This window comes from Solanum stenotomum, chromosome 9, assembly GCF_019186545.1.
Source record: "Solanum stenotomum isolate F172 chromosome 9, ASM1918654v1, whole genome shotgun sequence".
Lineage (NCBI taxonomy): Eukaryota > Viridiplantae > Streptophyta > Magnoliopsida > Solanales > Solanaceae > Solanum > Solanum stenotomum.
Genome location: NC_064290.1, coordinates 43,224,884 through 43,243,610, shown reverse-complemented (window position 1 = coordinate 43,243,610; position 18,727 = coordinate 43,224,884). Strand labels below are relative to the sequence as shown.

The window sequence follows — 18,727 nt, the reverse complement described above, 5'->3', positions numbered from 1 at the left end:
ATAATTAAAAGTATAATAGTGAATGATAATCTTTAATTTTATCTTTAAAATAATTTCTTATATCTAATAAATCACTTAATATAGATAAAAAAAAATATAAAGATAAAATCTTAATTATTAGGTTAATCAAACTTCAAGGTTAATTATTAGGTTATTCAAAATTTAAGGCTAAAACATAAAGAAGAATAGAAGATATGAGGACGGCTATTTTTTTTTTTTTTTAAAAAATGTGTTTAAAAAATACAGCTATTGAGAAATGTAGTAAGATTTTTAACTTGGATTAAATAAGTAAAACAGAAAAGAAATGAAGCAATTTAAGGAAAAGATATGAATGACATTAATTGTGAGATTAAGGGGAGAAAAAAAATGAAGGAATTGAGAAAAGGTTTTAAAAGATATGAATAACACTAATTTTCAGTAATATTTATTGTAAAATATTTAATGTATAATATTATTTTTATTTAGTTACAAAATAATTGATAAATAAAAAGAAATTAAAAAAAATTAGATAAATATAAATCTTGATTTTAGAAGCGTGCCACATCAACAGCCCTATCATTCAACATTAAGTAGATATGAAAGAAGTAATTTATAATGAGAACTATTACAAAGAGATTAAAGACATAGTTCCAAGGAAATATATTTCTTCCTTATTTTGATATTTCTCCGTATACAATTTTTTAAAACAATATATTTAACTTGATAACTAATTTCATAATTTTTGCTCTATTTTTATAAAATATTATTTTTTGTGATATTTAAATTATCACAAAAAATAAAGGCCAGTTCAATTTTTTATGATTTTAAAATTATCTTATTGACATGTTGATTATGAGAGGAGTATAACGTTTTTTCTTATAAAAATAAATATAAAAGATAGAAATATGAAAAAGAATAAGAGTAGTACTAGTAATAAATTAAAAATGATGAAAGAGAAGAAAAGTTTGAAAAATAAAATTATTTGTGGGACCACAACGTCACTTGTCAAATACGGATGAATCTCACACACATTTTGTTTGTTGTGCCTTATCCACGATGATAAATTTCCATCGTCCCTTAATCAAATGTCTCAAATTCTAATCCTAAATATGAAAATAATTTCTAATAGAAAGCGCTTTTCCTAAATGGACCTTACGTAATGTGAATTCAAATTAATAAACTCTCATATGGATCCTGCACAAATGAGAAGAAAAAATATTAAAAAATAGAGATGCTTTCTTTTGGCTAAGCTTACAACATTTGTGATTAAATGTTAAATACACCCTGCAAAGTGGCTACCCGGTGTAAATTCTCCGAATATTGGTTTGTGTCCCATCAAACAAACAATCCCTAAGTAGTCCTGAATCCGGAAAAGTTCAGTATAAATTGCGCAGCCCGACTCGGTGACGGCAACGGGACAAGTTGTTGGGTGTGCAAAACTGTACGAATCTTCTTTCTCATCTGAGCACAGTGATAGAGTGGTAAACTGTTGCTTTGTTTCACACTTTTTTTTTTGTTTCGCTAATTATTCAGTATTCAATTTCAAACCTACAAATTGGGTATTACGGCTTGGTAACTTGTTTTAGTTTTTCCTTAAATTGCCAGTTTTGTTTTCAGTTCTTTGTTTATACATTGGAGAATCAATGGGTTCTTCGTCAACGGACGCTTTACCCCAAATTCAGGTACCCACTAAATTTGTATCTATTGTCTTTCCCGGAGTACTGTAATACCATCAAGGTCTCAAATTATAGACTTTTTTTCATGTAGGAGTGTCTTTATTTGAGGAGGCTCGTGTATCTGCTCACTTGAAATTGAAAATAAAGGAGATTTTTTAATCTTGCAGTTGTGTAATCTAACAAAATGCTCTTTGAATCTTATAATCTTAAACAAGCCACGTAAATATTGGAATTAGAGAGTTACCAAATATAGAAAGAGTCATTCTTTTTGAAACAGATTGAAAAGAAAAGTAAAACACGTATTAAACATAGGGATAGGATATGGACTCAAAGTAGAACATATAGCAGATCCATATTAGTTTTTAGTATTGGCGGTTAGTTAATTGATTGATAATGAAATTGTATCTTTTTTTTTTTTGAAGTAAATGTTTCATTAAAGGCATGAAGAAGATGCAAGTTTGTTAGTAAAGTAGAAGCAAAAATAGTTTGGTCTGCTAGATCTAGTACAATCATCTTATGACCATGATACATATTATTATTATATTACAAGACCTTAAGTAAATTTGCAAACAAAGAACTTCAATAGTGAACCCAAGGATATGATTGGTAAACATTTTGCCATATGGCCAAGGTCGAAAATATTGATTTTTTTTTTTCACAACCACTGATGAAGTATTACTTGAAAAGTTATTGGTCTGCAATTCTTACTAATGGTAGGATCAACACAATTTGGGAGTTAGAGAATGAGGACGGTTCTCAGTGATGTCTTATTATGTAAAATGTGCACGAGTGAGTAAGCTCACCATATTTAGCTTTGCTCACCTCCTTCCACAGTCCAATGTATTCAGTTCCACACCTCCCTAACCATTTCATTGTCTTGCTTTTATTGTGAGCTGCGAGATCTTTGATACCCAGACCCTTTTGGGATTTAGGTCATCACTTTTGCCCATTTAAGCAAATGGAACTTAGGATCCTCGTTGTTCCCTTCCCATAGAAAACTCCTTCTAATTCTGTCAAGCTTTATGAGAATGTTTTCTGAAATAGGGAAAAGGGACATATGATAAGTAGGGATGCTATCCATTACAGTGTTAATCAATTTTACTCTTCCTCCGAAAACCGAAAGAAAGATACTGCATTTTCCATGTTGCTAGTCTTTTTTCAAACTTCTCATTTATTCCCCACCAGATCTCGTTTGCCTTTAATTTTGCACCTAAAGGCAGCCCAAGATCAGTTTTTGGAACATGATTCCTGCTAGCTCTGCCAGATTGTGCACTGAATTTTACGGGATAGATAGTGCTTTTTGACATATTTGTATGAAGTCTAGAGACAGCTTCAAAAATGTGCAGAATCAAGTGAAGCTTAATCACTTGTGATCTATCTGCCCCACAAAATAGCAAAGTATCATCTGCATAAAATAGAGATATAACTGTGACATTGTTTCCGGAGGGACTGCCTACTTTGAAATCTTCAATCCATTGTAGTCAACATGCTTTTTGGGCAATCTTGCTAAGACCTTCCATAGCAAGGATGAAAAGAAAGGGAGAGAGGGTTGAGAACCCTGAGGTCTCTGGATCAAAACTCAGTGGAGACAAAAAACACTAGGTTATTCTTCCCTTCTGTCCGAGCCTTGGAGGACATGGAATTAGTCGAGGTGCACAAAAGCTGGCCCGGACATCACGGTCATTAAGAAAGAAAGAAAGGGAGAGAGGGGTTCTTTTTGGTGCACCTATGAAGTTCCTTTTCTATTGAAGGATGGATGCCTATTGTAGAGAACCATTTATTTTGTAGGTTTTCTATATGTGTATTCCTCTTGTATACAGGAATTTTCTCCAATATTTATGAATATATTCTTTACTATCTCAAAAAACGTAGAAGTGGTGAATTCGCACAATATAATAAGTAGGCGTTTGGAGTTTGGACATGGATTCAGTAATATTTGAAAAAAGTATTAAATTCAAAAAGTACTTGAAAGTTGAAGTTGTGTTTGTACATGTATTACACTTGAAAAAATGTTGGAAGTTTTGTGAGGGATTGATTTTTCAAGCTTGGGTGAAAAATTGACAAAATGTATAATCAAACAGGGTTTTGAAAATGAAACTTGGAAAAAAGCAATTCTATTATGCCTAAACAGGCCCTTATTAATCATCTCTCTTTGGTTAACTTCATGATATAACAGGGAAGGTAAGAGAGTGCTGATTTAGTGTGTTTCTAGGAAATTTTTGAAGAAACAAACCAGGAAGGTATGTGAGTGCCGAATTAGTTTGCTTATAGGAAGTACTAAAAGACATTAACTAGGAATAACTCAAGATAGTAGTTAGAGACAAGTTGAGGGCGTTATGGTTGGAAGAGGGGGACTCAAACATAAAATCTTTTTTTACAAGCTAGGCATAACAAATAGGAGGAGAAACTTCATTTAATCGATGTAAAGGTGTAGTGCATGAAGGGGAGGAGGAGGTAGAAGGGGCTATCATAGGAGTCTATGTGCAGCTATTTAGGAAGGGGCCGAGGAGGCAGGTTGGAGGCCTACCATAGGGGTCCAGCGTTTGACCCTAAATAGGGGAAGACAAGAGTGTGTGGTTGGAGAGGGGCATTGAGAAAGAGGAGATTGAAAAGGCAGTGGAGTCTTTGCAGGGGACAAAGTTGGTTTTACTTTTGCAGTTTCCAAAGATGGAGCCCATTGAAGCTTTTCAAGAGACGGAAGTATTCAAAATAAGTCTTAATGCTTCTTCCATTGCCATCATTCCAAAAAGGGAGGGATTACGAGCATCAAGGATTACATACCTATTAGTTTAGTGGAAATATCTATAAGATTATATTTAAGGTTCTTTATATAGAGTAAAATAGGTTTTGGATGAATCACTATTTACTGCGAGATGTTATCATGTTGGAGGTAGACAAATACTTGATGCCACACTTTTTTTGGTTAAGTAATTAAATTGTATTGGAAAGGCATCAAGAAGATGCATCATTACAAAGTGACAGAACTATTTAGCTTCAAAACATAACTACATGAAGCTAAAAGACTAAGCAGTTTGAACAAGTCTAAAATGCCACCTGTATCAGTGTTGCGCTTTTCCTGTTCTTTACAGTTTACTCAAAAGTTATAGTAGAAAGAACTGAGCTAGAAATCTGAAGATGTAAAATAAAACCTATAGATCTGAAGTGGCAAGCTTCTTTATCAGGTTTTTAGGGCTTATTGTTTGGAGAGATATTAGAATAAGGTTTGGATGCAAGCATTATGTATTTCTAAAGAAAGACCCTTTCTTAAAATTCTGCTTACTGAAAAACAAACACACTTTTGTGTGGGTGACAACTTTTAGTTAGTAGCACACATCATAATTTGAGAGAGATTTGCATTTGGCATTTTGTGTGTCTACCTATTCTGCAAACTCTTTAAATTGTGGTGGCGGCGGCAGCAGTAGACATTTTCCTTCCTTTACTCAAGTACAAGAAATAGAAAGGAAAGTATATGGGCAATGACATTTTACAAAGTATATGGGCAATGTTTGGTCCAGAGGATGTTAAGTGGTTGAAAAGCACATTAACTCCATCATTGGTTGTCATAAGAATACTGAAAAAACAATGATGGTTGTAAGAATTGAACACCATTATGGTGTCTGAGGGGACATCTGGAAAACTGGAGGGGTCCTGGTGTGCATGGGACAGGTTGTTAGTAAAATCCTTGTTTAATCTGCCTTTGAAGAGGAAGGACTTCCTCATAGAGTCTGTCTGGCTACTTTGCATTCTTAACTTAGCAATTTTTCGTATAGATTGTTTCTTGGATCCCCAACTTAAACAGTAGAAAATGTAAGAAAGAGGAAGATCCTTCATAAAGTGGTGCTTTTATGCTAATACTGGATCCTTCTGGTACATCACAATATGGCATCAGTATTGTAGAATAAGTTAGCTTGGTGATTCCTGGATGCGCTAAGGAGCTTACAACAAGTTAGAGTAGTGGAATGAGGAGATGTACAAAGCATCAGATGGTCCATCTCACACGTGGAAGGATATGGATGGAAGGTATTCAAAGAAGTCAAGGATGTCACTAATCTGATGGAAAATATGCAAGTACCTTTTGTTCATCTTGGAGTACATAGGCATCCAATTTGTATGCACAAATTTGATGACAGTCGCAGGGAGCTTCACTTTTATTCTTCTTTCCTTTGTAGCATAACTCTCTTATATATGCACTTTCTGCTCTTCTCCATAAGAAAATTGTTAGTTGTCAAAGATAAGTGAGTATTGTTTTGCTGTTTGTATCATTATTCAATTGTTTCCCCCTTTGTAAAGAAACCAAAATTAGAAAAACAAACAATATATGTGTATCCTATCTCATGTCATGATAAATATTTTTCTGTTCATGTGACATTTGATTGTCTTAATAGTGTGGTATAAAAGACATTGGTATTATTTTGTTCAGGAAACTTTAATGGAATTTCGTGCTGGTAAAATGCTCATGGAGGGCAAAAAGGTTTTCCCTGATTCACGGAAAGGACTTGTTCGTATAGGCAGGGTATGGGAAAAGAAATCATATTTGATTTGGTTTATCATTTTTCTTGCTCACCCAAGTTTGAGACCTCATTTAGTTTACATGGTGGTGATCTTACAAAATGTTGCTTGACAATTGTCTAAATACCTATTGTGATAAGATGTCATTTTGATATTTTAGGGTGAAGAGGGACTACTCCATTTTCAGTGGCTTGACCGTAATCTCAACATTGTTGAAGATGTATCCTAGTTCCAGCCAAATATTAGTGAAGTTTGTTATTTGATGTTGCTTCACTTTGATTTTATTGATCATTTCTCTTATTCTGCATATGGTACCATCCATAGTGATTAACCTGTAAATCTGAAAGTTGTTTCTTGACAAAAGTTGATCATAGGATCAGATTGTTTTCCCAGAGGAGGCAGTCTTTGAGAAGGTATTTCTATTCCCTGTTGCTTGTTACTCAGATTGCTGAAAAACTGTTCAATTTCAACAAAATAAATTCTGTGATTATTAAGATGAAGTTCACAACATACAGAATCAATAGTGTCTAGTGACCAATGACCGACTTTAAACTTTATTGCCAATCTAAATATTCACTTTTCACTTACTAAGTTACAAGAGGTTCAAACTTCCTCCCATTTGAAAAAAAAATCCTTAAAAGTGTCGATTAGAGGTTCTCACTTCAATTAATATCTGATGCTAATTCATTGTTTGATGCTAATTCATTGTTTTTCGATGCTCTTCAGGTCAATCAGTCATCTGGAAGGGTTTACATTTTGAAGTTCTGTACCGACGATAGAAGGCTTTTCTTTTGGATGCAGGTCATATCTGTTGCCATAGATATTACTTTATGTTTTTGAATTTTGTGATCATGCTTTGAGTTTGTGATAAAATTTTCCTTCATTTCTTGCCAGGAGCCAGCAGCTGACAATGATGCACAGTTATGTAGCTCAGTCAACTTCTACTTGAATCAACCACTAGGTAATCAAGATTTATTCAGTTCCTGTCTTTGTGGGTTTTAATTCTTACTATTTTGTTTTCCTTTGTCTTCACTTTTAATTTGCTTTATGTCCTTTCTGAAATTTAGTAACTTGAAAGTTGATTTATTAAAAGAATGATAACTTCTCCTACCTTCTCCTACCAACCTAGTTTAGGATTACATGAACTCAACAAATATTAAGATTTTTCAAGTTGTCAAGGCCAATATGTTCTTTTAGTCTCTGCCTTAAATTCTTTTCTTTCCTCAGGCCTATTGTCAATCCTGCAGACCTAAATGTATTAGCTGTCGACTAGCCATCCCTTGTTGCTTTTCCTTCTGATATAGTTTGTAAGGCTTCTGCATCATGGACTTGCAATGTGACTAGCTCTTCTTCACCCTTGTTTACGTGTTTCATGTTGCTGTTTTAATTGTTAGATTGATTTCAATTCATAAAATTATTCATCAAGTCAAGTGTCATGTTTGGTTCTTGACATTTTTGATTTATTGATTATTTGCTGTTCTGTGTCGAGCATGAATGTTTTACCTTTACGAACTTCAAGTTTGGTAGTAGTTGACTGGTTGTAACAACATAAAGGAGCTGAAAATGGAATTTTAATTTGGGGAATGCACTCTAATATGTTGTTCTAGTAACTACATTTGGATGATGTTAATGGGCGTTTCATCTATATGACTTCTATTAATTCGCAGAGTAGAAGTTTATTTAATGTACCCGTTTTAACCTAGGTAAAATTTAACTTGTTTGAACAGAGTTTCCTGGTGAAGATGAGCCTGAAGCTTCAGCTCCTTTACCAAATTCTGAAGATATGGTAGAAGAAGATATTTCATCGAGGTAATACTAATATCATTGAGAAGTATAAGATCTGTTTTTGATGTTGCATCTTGTCACAAAAATGGGGGAGATTCACATGCTAACAAAGATTTTTAAGACCTGATGCAAATTGGTTTGCCTCACTTCACTTTTACTGAAGAACACAAGCAACTTAGTTCGACATTGAGTCATAGTTGATTACAAAAACTACTACTAAACCTCAATCAGAATTAAGTCAGATCGGATATATAATTCCTCACTAACCATGCTGCTACAATTATGAACTTAGAGCCCGTTTGGATTGGCTTAAAATGGTTTTTAACTTTTTAAAGTCATTTTAAACTTATTTTGAGTTATTTTTAACTTTGCCAAACACTCTCTAACTTATGAAGTCATTTTTGACTTATTTTAAGTTATTTTTATATTTGCCAAACACTTCCACTTAAAAGTAGGTTGGACCAACTTTTAAGCCAATCCAAACACCCTTTTAGTCCTGAGCGATGTTGCTCGGACTCTTCAAAAATGTCATCGGGTGCGTGTTGGATCCTTCAAAAGTAGTGCATTTTTGGAGGATTCGACACAGGTGCAACAACATTTTTGGAGAGTCCGAGCAACTTAGGTCCTGAGACATAGTTGAATAATTTCTTTTCCTTCTTGCATTCCTTTTAAGTAGTAGTACACAACCATCTTCATTTCTATGAAGTTGCTAGAGGCTGGAAGTAATCATTTAAAATGTCTGGATGACCTCTTTCAGGGCGGGAAATTTGGTTAGTGCAAGCATGAATACTGAAGCAAGTAGCGATGTGACATCTTCAGGCCCAGTAAAGTTGTCTGATCTTCAAAGAATATTGAGTAACATAGGGTCCACAGGTTCGGTTGACTTACTTCCCTTCAACTTTTCTGTAGTTTAACTGTTTAACAATCTCTTTCATTTAATCTTCATGTGGACATAATGCTATTTCTTATGGTTGGTACAGATGAAGCTGTAGATCCTGATGCAGGTAGGCATTTGATCAACTCATACTTTTTGTTGGTTGTTTTTTTAATGCTTGGCCAGCATGCCATAGTTCACTATTTTGTAGTTGAAAGGATTTTGAGGTAGTTAAACCGTTGGTGAGATGTTGATTAAAATTCGAGTAAAGAATATTTAAACAATTTTTATGGTATTGTTATGAATCCTTAGGCAAGGATCGATTCACAGGGCGATATATTAATTCAGGTCATTAGAGTCTGAAACCCTTAGAGTTCAATGGAAGAGAGAACTTTGATCTCTTTAGCTCTTTAAGGGGAGACTAAAACCTTAGAGTTCAATGGGAGAGAGAACTCTGATCTCTTGCTTTTTGCTGAAATATGACTTAATAATTTATTCATGAGAAACCCCTTTAAATAAGAGTCTTATTTTTTGAACTTGGTAACTTTGCTAAATAAGAGTTTTATTACAGATAGGAAGTCTAATCCTTATAACAGTAGGAAAACCTGAATCCTATTCCAAACTCATAACTATAGCTTGACCTAATCCTTATGAAGCTATGAGACATAAATTCTATTCTAGAATAATAAATAAAGCTAATTAAGATATAAATAAATAATAAATAAATCTACTTAAAAATATAATTAAATACTTAATTAAATGAGTCCCTGCATCCATGACATTACTCCCATCGCGTTTGAAAGAGCTTGCCCTCAAGCTCAAATTTCAAGGAAATCATCCAAAAAATCTGGAATAATATCAACTTAATTATCCAATTCCATCCCTAGCCAATTTATCTTGAAGTTGACGTGAAAAAATTTCAACTCTATTAGATTGCTGAAGCATGACTATTTCTCACATCAGATTGCTTTTTTCACGAGGTCCAAATTGCTCTAAAAATTGTTCACAACGATGTGCCCAAATTAATGGATTGTTGATGCTATTAAAGTAGGAAAATTTATCTTTGTATAACTTGGCACTATCAGATGTGAATTACCACTTGTTGGATGATTTTTATTAGCAGTTGAATAGGTGGTGTATTACAATTAGTAGCAGGAATTGTTGATATGCTCGTCGTCTGGGCGCTTTGATTCAGGTCTATGGGTTGCTAGTTTTGTAGAGCCAACTCCCAATCTAGACAATTCTTCTTGAATGACTTGGATAATTCTTTCGTCAAGGTGTAGTTCCATTGCTGCAATTTTAGAGTCCATTAGGGTTTCTTTAGTGACACGCTCTTCTCAAATTTGGAACTGATCTCTATCGCCCATTGTGTTAGGCTCTGATATCAAATGTTATGAATCTTTAGGAAAGGATTGACTCACAGAGCGATATATAAATTCAACTCATTAAAGGGAGGTTGAGACTTTTAAGTTCAATGGAAGGGAGAATTCTGATCTCTTCAGGTCTTTTAGGGGAGACTAAAACCTTAGAGTTCAATGGGAGAGAGAGTGTTGATCTCTTGTTTTTTTGTTGATATATGACTTACTGATTTATTCATCAGAAATCTTTTTAAATAAGAGTCTTATTATAACAATAGGAAGTCTAATCCTTTTTTTTTTTTGAAACTGGTAAATGTGTATTCCTCAGCATTAAGGACATGCTGGACACCATCAAAACGTGTTAGATAAAAAAAACAACAACTAGAAAACAAGATACTTACAGAGATCTTAATACATCTACAAACTGATCTATATCCTCTAAACCTACTTCTTTACACCAAAAGTAGAAAGATATTATACAATACCATTTAACTTTCTGGATGGAATTGGATCTATCTTCATAACACCTCCCATTTCTCTCTCTCCAAACTGTCCACCAGATGCATTGTGGGATGATCCTCCACCACTTCTTCTGACTTTTGCTGCCTCCTCTTTTCATCCAGCAACTAAGCAAATCTGCAGTATGCTCCGGCATAGTCCAGCTTGTCTTTGTTATGATGAAAGTAGGAAGCATAAATCCTATTCCAAACTAATAACTATAGCTTTACCTAATCCTTATGAAGCTATGAAACATAAATCCTATTCTAGAATAATAAATAAAGCTACTTAAAATATAAATAATATAGATCTACTTTAAAATCTAATTAAATACTTAATTAATTGAGCAACCCACATCCACAACAGGTATACAGGACTAAAAGCTTGATGTCTAATTTGCTTCCTTTACTGCCTTCTAATATTCTTCTGAGGGTATTGTTGGGAAAGACAAACACTAACAAAGGTGCACGATAGAGTAATAGCGGAAGGATACTCAAGTCTAAACTTTCCCTTCTATTTGAATCAAAAGAAGACAAACAAATTCAAGCACAAACAACGTTTTGGGCAGCAAGTATATCAACAAAATAAATATGACAAAACTAAATCAACCATACAAGATACAAAGATTTACGTGGAAAACCTCTTTGGAGTGAAGAGTAGAAACCACGGGACCAAAGCTCCACTATAATCAACAAGAGTTACAATATGTTTTCCAAAATGACCACCAAAGAAGTACCAAACAGCGAGCAACAATAACTACTACAAGATAGCACCAAAGAACTAGAGAAGTAAAAGAGTATAATCACCAAAATGTAGCTACTGTTCACGAATTGAAAAATGGAGCTACATGACTCTGAATCCACCTCTGACAGTTCTCAATTAAAGATTAAGATGAAATGAACAAGCTTTTCAAATATCAGCTCAATCGGACAAGGAACGAAGCAGGAATTGCAATTTGAAATTGGCTGCTAGAGCTGAAAGTTCTTGGGCGAAAATCTACACTCACTTTTTTCTCTATATGTTTGATAATCTCTATCTCTTGTATATCTGGAAATAAGACCTTAAAGGAAATCTTACATATGCACCATAGTATTGGGCTTATGGGAAAAATTGGGTTGATCCAAATTGGACTTTTATTTATCCACATAGGAAGGAAAAAAGACCCAAAATCTGATACATCTCCCCCTCCCGACTATGTGGAGAAGACCGCCATCCTGACGATCGTGCAACATTCTTCTAACTTTCCTCTTGGCAAATCTTTAGTCATCGTGTCGGAACCATTATCATCCGTATGAATTTTCTCAAGTTCAAGCAACTTAGAATCCAACACATCTTGAATCCAATAGTATCTCACATCAATGTGTTTAGATCGACCATGAAATGTAAAATTCTTGCCAAGGTTAATAACACTTTGACTATTTCAATAAAGCAATCAAGCACATACACATTTTTTGCAACCTAGAATTCCAAGACACAACTTTTCCTACACAAGTAATCAAGTAGCCTAAAGTAGACTTGCGAGTATCAACATCATCGACAATATCTGCATCAGTGTAATCACAAAGAATAGGCTTTCTTGTCCCATAACACAAACTCAAACTAGAATTGCCATAAAAATATTTCATAATTCGACAAGATCAAATCAGTCCATGATGTGAAATGGAATTGTTTGATGATTTTATTTTTTTGGTGTAAACAAAACTATATAGAGGAAATAGAGGAGTTAGAAGTGTCATATAAAAATAGAGGAGTTGGAAGAATTTCTAGGAGCTTGGTAAAGCTAGAGTCTACTTGCTTTGTAGGATGTTTTGATGGTGGCCAACATTCCCAATGCTGAAGAATACAACAGTACTAATCCTAAAAAAAATATCTCATAATCCACTTCACAACATTCCAATGCTCTCTTCCTAGATTAGAAAGGAAACGACTAACAATACCAACAACATGAGAAATATCTGGTCTTTTACACACCATTGCATACATCAAACTATCAACGACTGAAGCATAAAGAGCTTTCTTCATATCTTCCTTCTCACCATTCATTGTAAGGATACTGCTTCGTGCTCAATTTGAAGTGTATAGCTAGAGGTGTAATGACAACCTTAGCTTTGTTCATGTTGAACCCACAAAGTACTTTCTGAACGTATTTCTCTTGTGATGGCCACAATTTCTTGGCCGTATGTCACGGACAATCTGCATGCCAAGAATCTATCTTGTTGGTCCCAAGTCTTTCATAGCAGAAGGCTTATTCAACTCTTGCTTCAACTTTTTGGTCCTACAAGCATTATGATCACCAACAAACATGACATCAACATATAACAAAACAATGATAAAGTCACTATCAGAGAATTTTTGCACAAAAACACAATTATCTAAAGGAGTCTTCTTGAAGCCCTGTTGACTCATAAAAGAACCAAACTTCGTGTACCCACTGCTTGGGAGTTTGTTTTAGACCATACAAGCTCTTGTTCAATTTGCAAACATAATTCCCTTTTCCCTCAACTTCAAAGCCTTATAGATGCTCCATATAATTTCTTCATCTAAGTCACCATGGAGTAAAGTAGTTTTAACATTCATTTGCTCAACCTCGAAATCCAGATTTGCAGCTAAGCCTAGAACCATACAAATGGATGATATCTTCACAATTGGAGAGAAATATCTCATCAAAATCAACTCCTTCTTTTTGGATAAATCCCTTCACAACTAATCTAGCCTTGTATCGTGGAACTGGGTGGCCATCTTCATTGTCACCCTGAAGACCCACCTATTTTTCTAAGATTTTTTGTCTTTAGGTAGTGTATGATTATTATGTAAAGATTTAATCTCATCTCCCATAGCATCAAACCATCTTTCTTTTTCTTCACTTTCCATGGCCTCGTTAAGACTCTCAGGTTCTCCCCCATTAGTGAAGAGTACATACTCATTTGCAGAATAACAAGATGGAGGTATTTTCTCTCTTGTAGATCTTCTGAGAGAACTCTCTGGAGCATCAATAACAGTTGGTTGTTGGCCAACCACATCATCTTGCACTGGAGCATTAATATCATACTGGTCATTTTGAGTATAATAACCATTTTCAAGAAAGCTTGATTTGCTGGTGTTGATGCATTCTGATTTGTGTGGTCCTTTTAAGATAAGGTCTCATGGTGGGGCACTTTACTTTGTGACTTTTATTGATGAGATCATTCTTGCAAACTCTGAGTATTTGCTTTGAAGTCCAAGGATCAAGTACTTGATGTGTTCAAGAATTTCCAGACCTTGGTGAGAGACAGATGGGAAAGAATATGCGGATAAATAAAAGTCCAATTTGGACCAGTCCACTTTTGCCCATAAGCCCACTATATGGTGCATATGTAAGACCTCTTTAATTGTCTTATTTCCACATATACAAGAGATAGAGATTAGCAACCATATAGAGAAAAGTGAGAGTGTAGATTTTTGCCCAAAATCTTTCAGCCCTAGCAGCCAATTTCAAATTGTGATTCCCGCTTCATTCCTTGTCCGATTGAGTTGATATTTGGGCAGCTTGTTCATTTTATCTTAATCTTTGATTGGGAATTGAAAGAGGTGGATTTGGAGTCCCATAGCACCAGATTTCAGCTCTTGTACAATATATGTGTTTTGGTGATTTTACTCTATTTCTCAAGTTCTTTGGTGCTATCTTCTAGTTATTGTTGCTCATCATTTGACTTTTCTTTGGTGGTCATTTTGGAGAACATATTGCAACTCTTGTTGATTATAGTGGAGCTTTGGTCCTGTGGTTTCCACTATGAAGAGGTTTTCCACGTAAAATCTAGGTGTCTCGTTTGGTTTGGTTTAGTTTTATCTGGTCATATTCAGTTTGCTGATATACTTGCTGCCCAAAATGTTGTTTGTGCTTGAATTTGTTTGTCTCCTCTTGATTCAAATAGAAGGGACAGTTTAGACTTGGTTATCCTTTCGCTATTACACTGTCGTGCACCTTTGTTAGTGCTTTATTTCCCTACAGGTTTTCCTTTCCATCTTTTTCATTTTCTTTATCCTTGCAATTGGAGAACAACATCTAGGGTTTGAGTATAACAATATTCTTTTTCACTTGAATGAAACCAAGATCTAGACATTCATGTAATACAAAAAATATAGCATATACACCATTTTCTTTAACTTCGTATTTTGCCGCTGTATCAGGATTGGGATTGGGAGATATTTTGAGGCCTGAGCTCATATTACCACTGATTGAGGAAATACCACTAGAAGAACAACTAGCTTCACATTTGCCAGAGGTAAAAAATTGGCTCCTGGTACACAAACTACAAGGATTACAGTGCTGATGTTATCTTGAAAATTCTTATGTTTGCAGGGTCATTGGACACCATATGAATTAATGGAATTGCTACAGAGTCCTCCGTTCCGTCAGCAGTTAGATTCATTTACTTATGTGAGTCATCAAAATCTCATTTTTTCATTCAGCTTTTTAGGTATGCTTGTAGGTTATGTCTGTAAATTTGACTCTCTTCTCACTGCAGGTTCTTCGAACTGGACAAATAGATCTGACTCAGTTTGGAATTGATCCAAGTCAATGTAAGCAAAGCATTGTTTGATAATTCATCTCAAGCTGAAAGGAATGAAACACACTAATTTCTAATGGTTAATTATTTTATATGCTCGATATTTTGCCTACTTTCTTTCATCTCTTTTGAAACTTAAGCAAGTTTGCTTGTGAGATGATGCTTATAATCACTGAGCTGTATGTATACATGACTTGCTTTCATTAAAAAATATTGACCTTTTCTTTAATGGAAGATTCTTCTCCATGCAACAATTTCAACTAATTATAAGTGGGTGAAGTATGAAACCTTTGCCTTTTGGCAGCTTGAGCTGCGGCTCATGTGAAGCGTAACTCTGTTTATCTAGTTCAGCTGGTTATACCTCTGTTTGTGGCCCTTACTGATTTGGTACCAGAACTTTGTTTCTCATTCATTTCTGATGCACTAGATCATATGCTTCATCAACTTAATTATCAGTGTTGTTTTAGTTTTAAAATTGGTTAATTTTCATACATCATTGCTGCAGATAAGTTGACGGTTCCATCTTTTCTCGAGGCCCTAGAAGATTCTGTTTCCAAGGCATCAGGATCCAATGAATCAAGGCAGGATGAGAAGGATTTAAGATCTCAAACGTGTAACAGAAGTGATCCCATGGATGAAGGGCATTAAGATAAACAGAGCAAATCAAGACTGTTGTGAAGTGATCACAATGTTTATTTGAAAGAATTGATTTTCAGATGATGTGAACATGTTACTTACAAGCACTGTAAAGAAGGTACTTACTCAGAGTGACATTTCCTTTGATGTAAACAAAAGTTGTGTATTGTTAGAGGTGATAGACATTCAAGTCATTTCCAATTGTGTCCATGTATGATGTTTCAACACCAAAGTTTGAGATTCTATCGCTTTATTCATGGGATCTCGAAATTGTCTTTTTCCTCTCTTCTATTTTCGGAGAACATATTTATAGACTGTTTGGTCAAGCATCTCGATAGCTAAAAGTGCCTTTTTGAAAAATATTTGAAAGTTTGTTTTAGTGAATTGAGGGGTTTGGTCATGTTTTTAAGTAGTAGAAATTATTTTTCAGAAGTTGAAAAAGTTAATTTTTCCCAAGTATTTTTTGGTATCTTGACCATACGCTTATTGTTGTTCTAATATTGATAAAGATGTTTTTCTTTTATTTGATTAGTCCAACATAAATTGCTATATATTCTTGAAAAACATTCCTATTTGTAAAAGATACTTTAAAATAAACAAAAATTGAAAGTTTTGCCAAATAAAGTATTTGCCCCATGCAGTTTGAAATTTTATACATGAATTAGGGGAAGCAAAATGATTAAAATTTCAATGTTAATTCTTGTGTCAAAATAAATCGAAGGTTGTTATTAGGAGTGGCAAACGAGCGGGTTGAGTCGAATATGAGTCGATCGAAAATGAGTTAAATAAAAATGGGTAAAATACTCGACTCGACTCATATTTTATTAGGTAAAACGAGTTACCCAATGGGTAATATGAGTATCCATATTTACCCATATTATATGACTCATATTATAGGGATCATGTTAAAAGCTTCAAAAGCAAAAATTACTCTTCACCCCTTACCCCCCACCCCACCCAACCCCAACCCAATGAAAAAAATACTTAGAACTTTTTAAATTTAACCCACCCACCCCCACCCCCAACTCCAATGCCTCAAATTTTATTTAACCTGCCCACCCCAACTCCAATGCCTCAAATTTTTTTCCCCAACGCCTAAGAAATTATTATTTTTTATTTGCTTTTTTTAAAAGAAATTAAATTTTTTTTTTACTACTTTAATCACCCACACCACCACTACCCCTCCCACCCACCCCACTACAACTTGTTATTTATATAGAACAATGAAGGGACGATTCCTCTTTCCACGTGGAATTGTTTTGTGTTTTGATTTGAATGCACAAAAAGGAAAAAAGGGTAAAAAATACTTCTCAACTTTCATTTATAGCTCCGACATCTCTAAAGTTACTATATTACCCCTCTTTGGAAAAAAACCCCAAATCTATTGAAATTACTCAACTTTTTTTTTAAAAGTACAACCCAACACCCTAATATAACCCAACTAACTATATTCAAATAAACATACTTATTTCCCGAACATGTTGTCTGTTCAATCAAACTAAGACACTTAAATTGATAAGAAACAAATATTTTGTAAGAAAATATAGATATTTGAGTGAAAATCTCTATTAAGAAAATATAGAGTAGGATATAAATTTTTAAAATGTACATATGTTAGGAGTAGAAAATGCAAATAACTGTCAAAAACCATGTAAGGTGTGTAATATATAGTAGTTAATTTTAGGTCTCTATCAACAACTTAGCTCAAAGTAAAGCCAAAGGAGAAAAAAGAAACAAGTTTCGTCTCATTTACAAGGAGAAATTGACAAGTTGATCCGGTTTAAATTACAAATTTCTTGTAAAAAAAAATCCTCGAATATATGTGGATCTATGAATGATACCTCTAAGGTATTCAAAATGCAGGTAATTAATACCGATCGTCTAACATTTTCAATTGGGTTGATCTCGTTGATATTGCTTGTAGGTCATGATTGTATAGGACAAAAATAAGCAAGACACATGATCAAGTTAGCTGAATACACATGAAAAGTCAAACATGCATGCAACAATTGAACACTGAAAAAAACAAGTATACTTTAATCATACAAAAATGCAAGTACTCGACGAAAGGGTCAACGGATGGCATCACCCGTTACACATGATTTATTCCAAGGACAACATCAGACGTTACTCTTTCTGAGTAAACAATGATATATGTGCCTTGAGATGGTGTCAAGGAAATTTGTAGTAGTAATGTGAAGGGGTTAAGGCTCTCACGATTCTTGCCTTAAAATCAACTAGTAAAAATAGCTACTATATTGTAAGAGTTGGAGAAATTTTCATTATAAACATTAGTAGGCATGCGTATGACTCAATTTTTTAAATGAAAATAAATATATTCAAACATTTATTCTGTTCATATCTACTAGGAGAATCGAAAATAAAGGCACCATATAGTCCAAAAAAAGGTTATCCAAAAATTAGAGTATTTGAAATATATTATTTATGTGATTATCCATTAAATACAATTTTCCTAATACTATTCTTCATCTTTATGCATAGTAATATTTATATATTCACCATCTTCTCACTGATCTCCGCACTCCCATAATCTTTCCTCTATTATATTTTCAAGGGTAAATGTAAATATTTATGACCATTACCTAGAGATGGCAGTGGGGCGGATCGGGACGGATGCGGGGTGAGTTAAGCTTAACATGCAAAACTTTTAGAAATAAATATCTAAATATATAACTTATTTTATCATATTTTCTAAAATTCTTTATCATTTGAAAAAAAATACAAAAATCTCTACTCTCCAATTCTCAAATACATCATTTTACGTGATGTATCGGTCGGATACATCATTTTACATGATGTATCAGAACGTATGCATTGTATCGGGATGTTGAGTGATGTATTTGA

The 18,727-nt window shown here is 34.1% G+C and overlaps 1 protein-coding gene across 2 annotated transcripts; it reads left to right on the top strand.

The window, feature by feature from the left end:
• Window positions 1–1,286: 1,286 nt before the first annotated feature.
• Window positions 1,287–16,124, top strand: LOC125875983 (26S proteasome regulatory subunit RPN13). 2 transcript variants are annotated; one of them, XM_049557069.1, is made up of 14 exons: window positions 1,287–1,460; window positions 1,597–1,661; window positions 6,076–6,168; window positions 6,325–6,384; window positions 6,539–6,577; window positions 6,891–6,965; window positions 7,059–7,125; window positions 7,892–7,973; window positions 8,707–8,822; window positions 8,930–8,953; window positions 14,847–14,941; window positions 15,019–15,096; window positions 15,185–15,239; window positions 15,732–16,124. In XM_049557069.1, the coding sequence occupies exons 2-14, from the start codon at window positions 1,623–1,625 to the stop codon at window positions 15,872–15,874; spliced, it is 966 nt and encodes a 321-aa protein (XP_049413026.1). In that variant the 5' UTR covers window positions 1,287–1,460; window positions 1,597–1,622; the 3' UTR covers window positions 15,875–16,124. The 2 variants fall into 2 exon arrangements, with proteins under 2 accessions (XP_049413026.1, XP_049413025.1); XM_049557068.1 differs by having other exon boundaries at window positions 1,319–1,460; window positions 1,585–1,661.
• Window positions 16,125–18,727: the final 2,603 nt, after the last annotated feature.

Coding starts and splice junctions, on each gene's coding strand:
- LOC125875983 (XM_049557069.1), top strand. CDS start 1,623: ATGGGTTCTTCGTCAACGGACGCTTTACCCCAAATTCAG. Junction 6,578..6,890: donor AGGAGGCAGTCTTTGAGAAG/GTATTTCTATTC, acceptor GATGCTCTTCAG/GTCAATCAGTCATCTGGAAG. Junction 15,097..15,184: donor AGTTAGATTCATTTACTTAT/GTGAGTCATCAA, acceptor TTCTCACTGCAG/GTTCTTCGAACTGGACAAAT.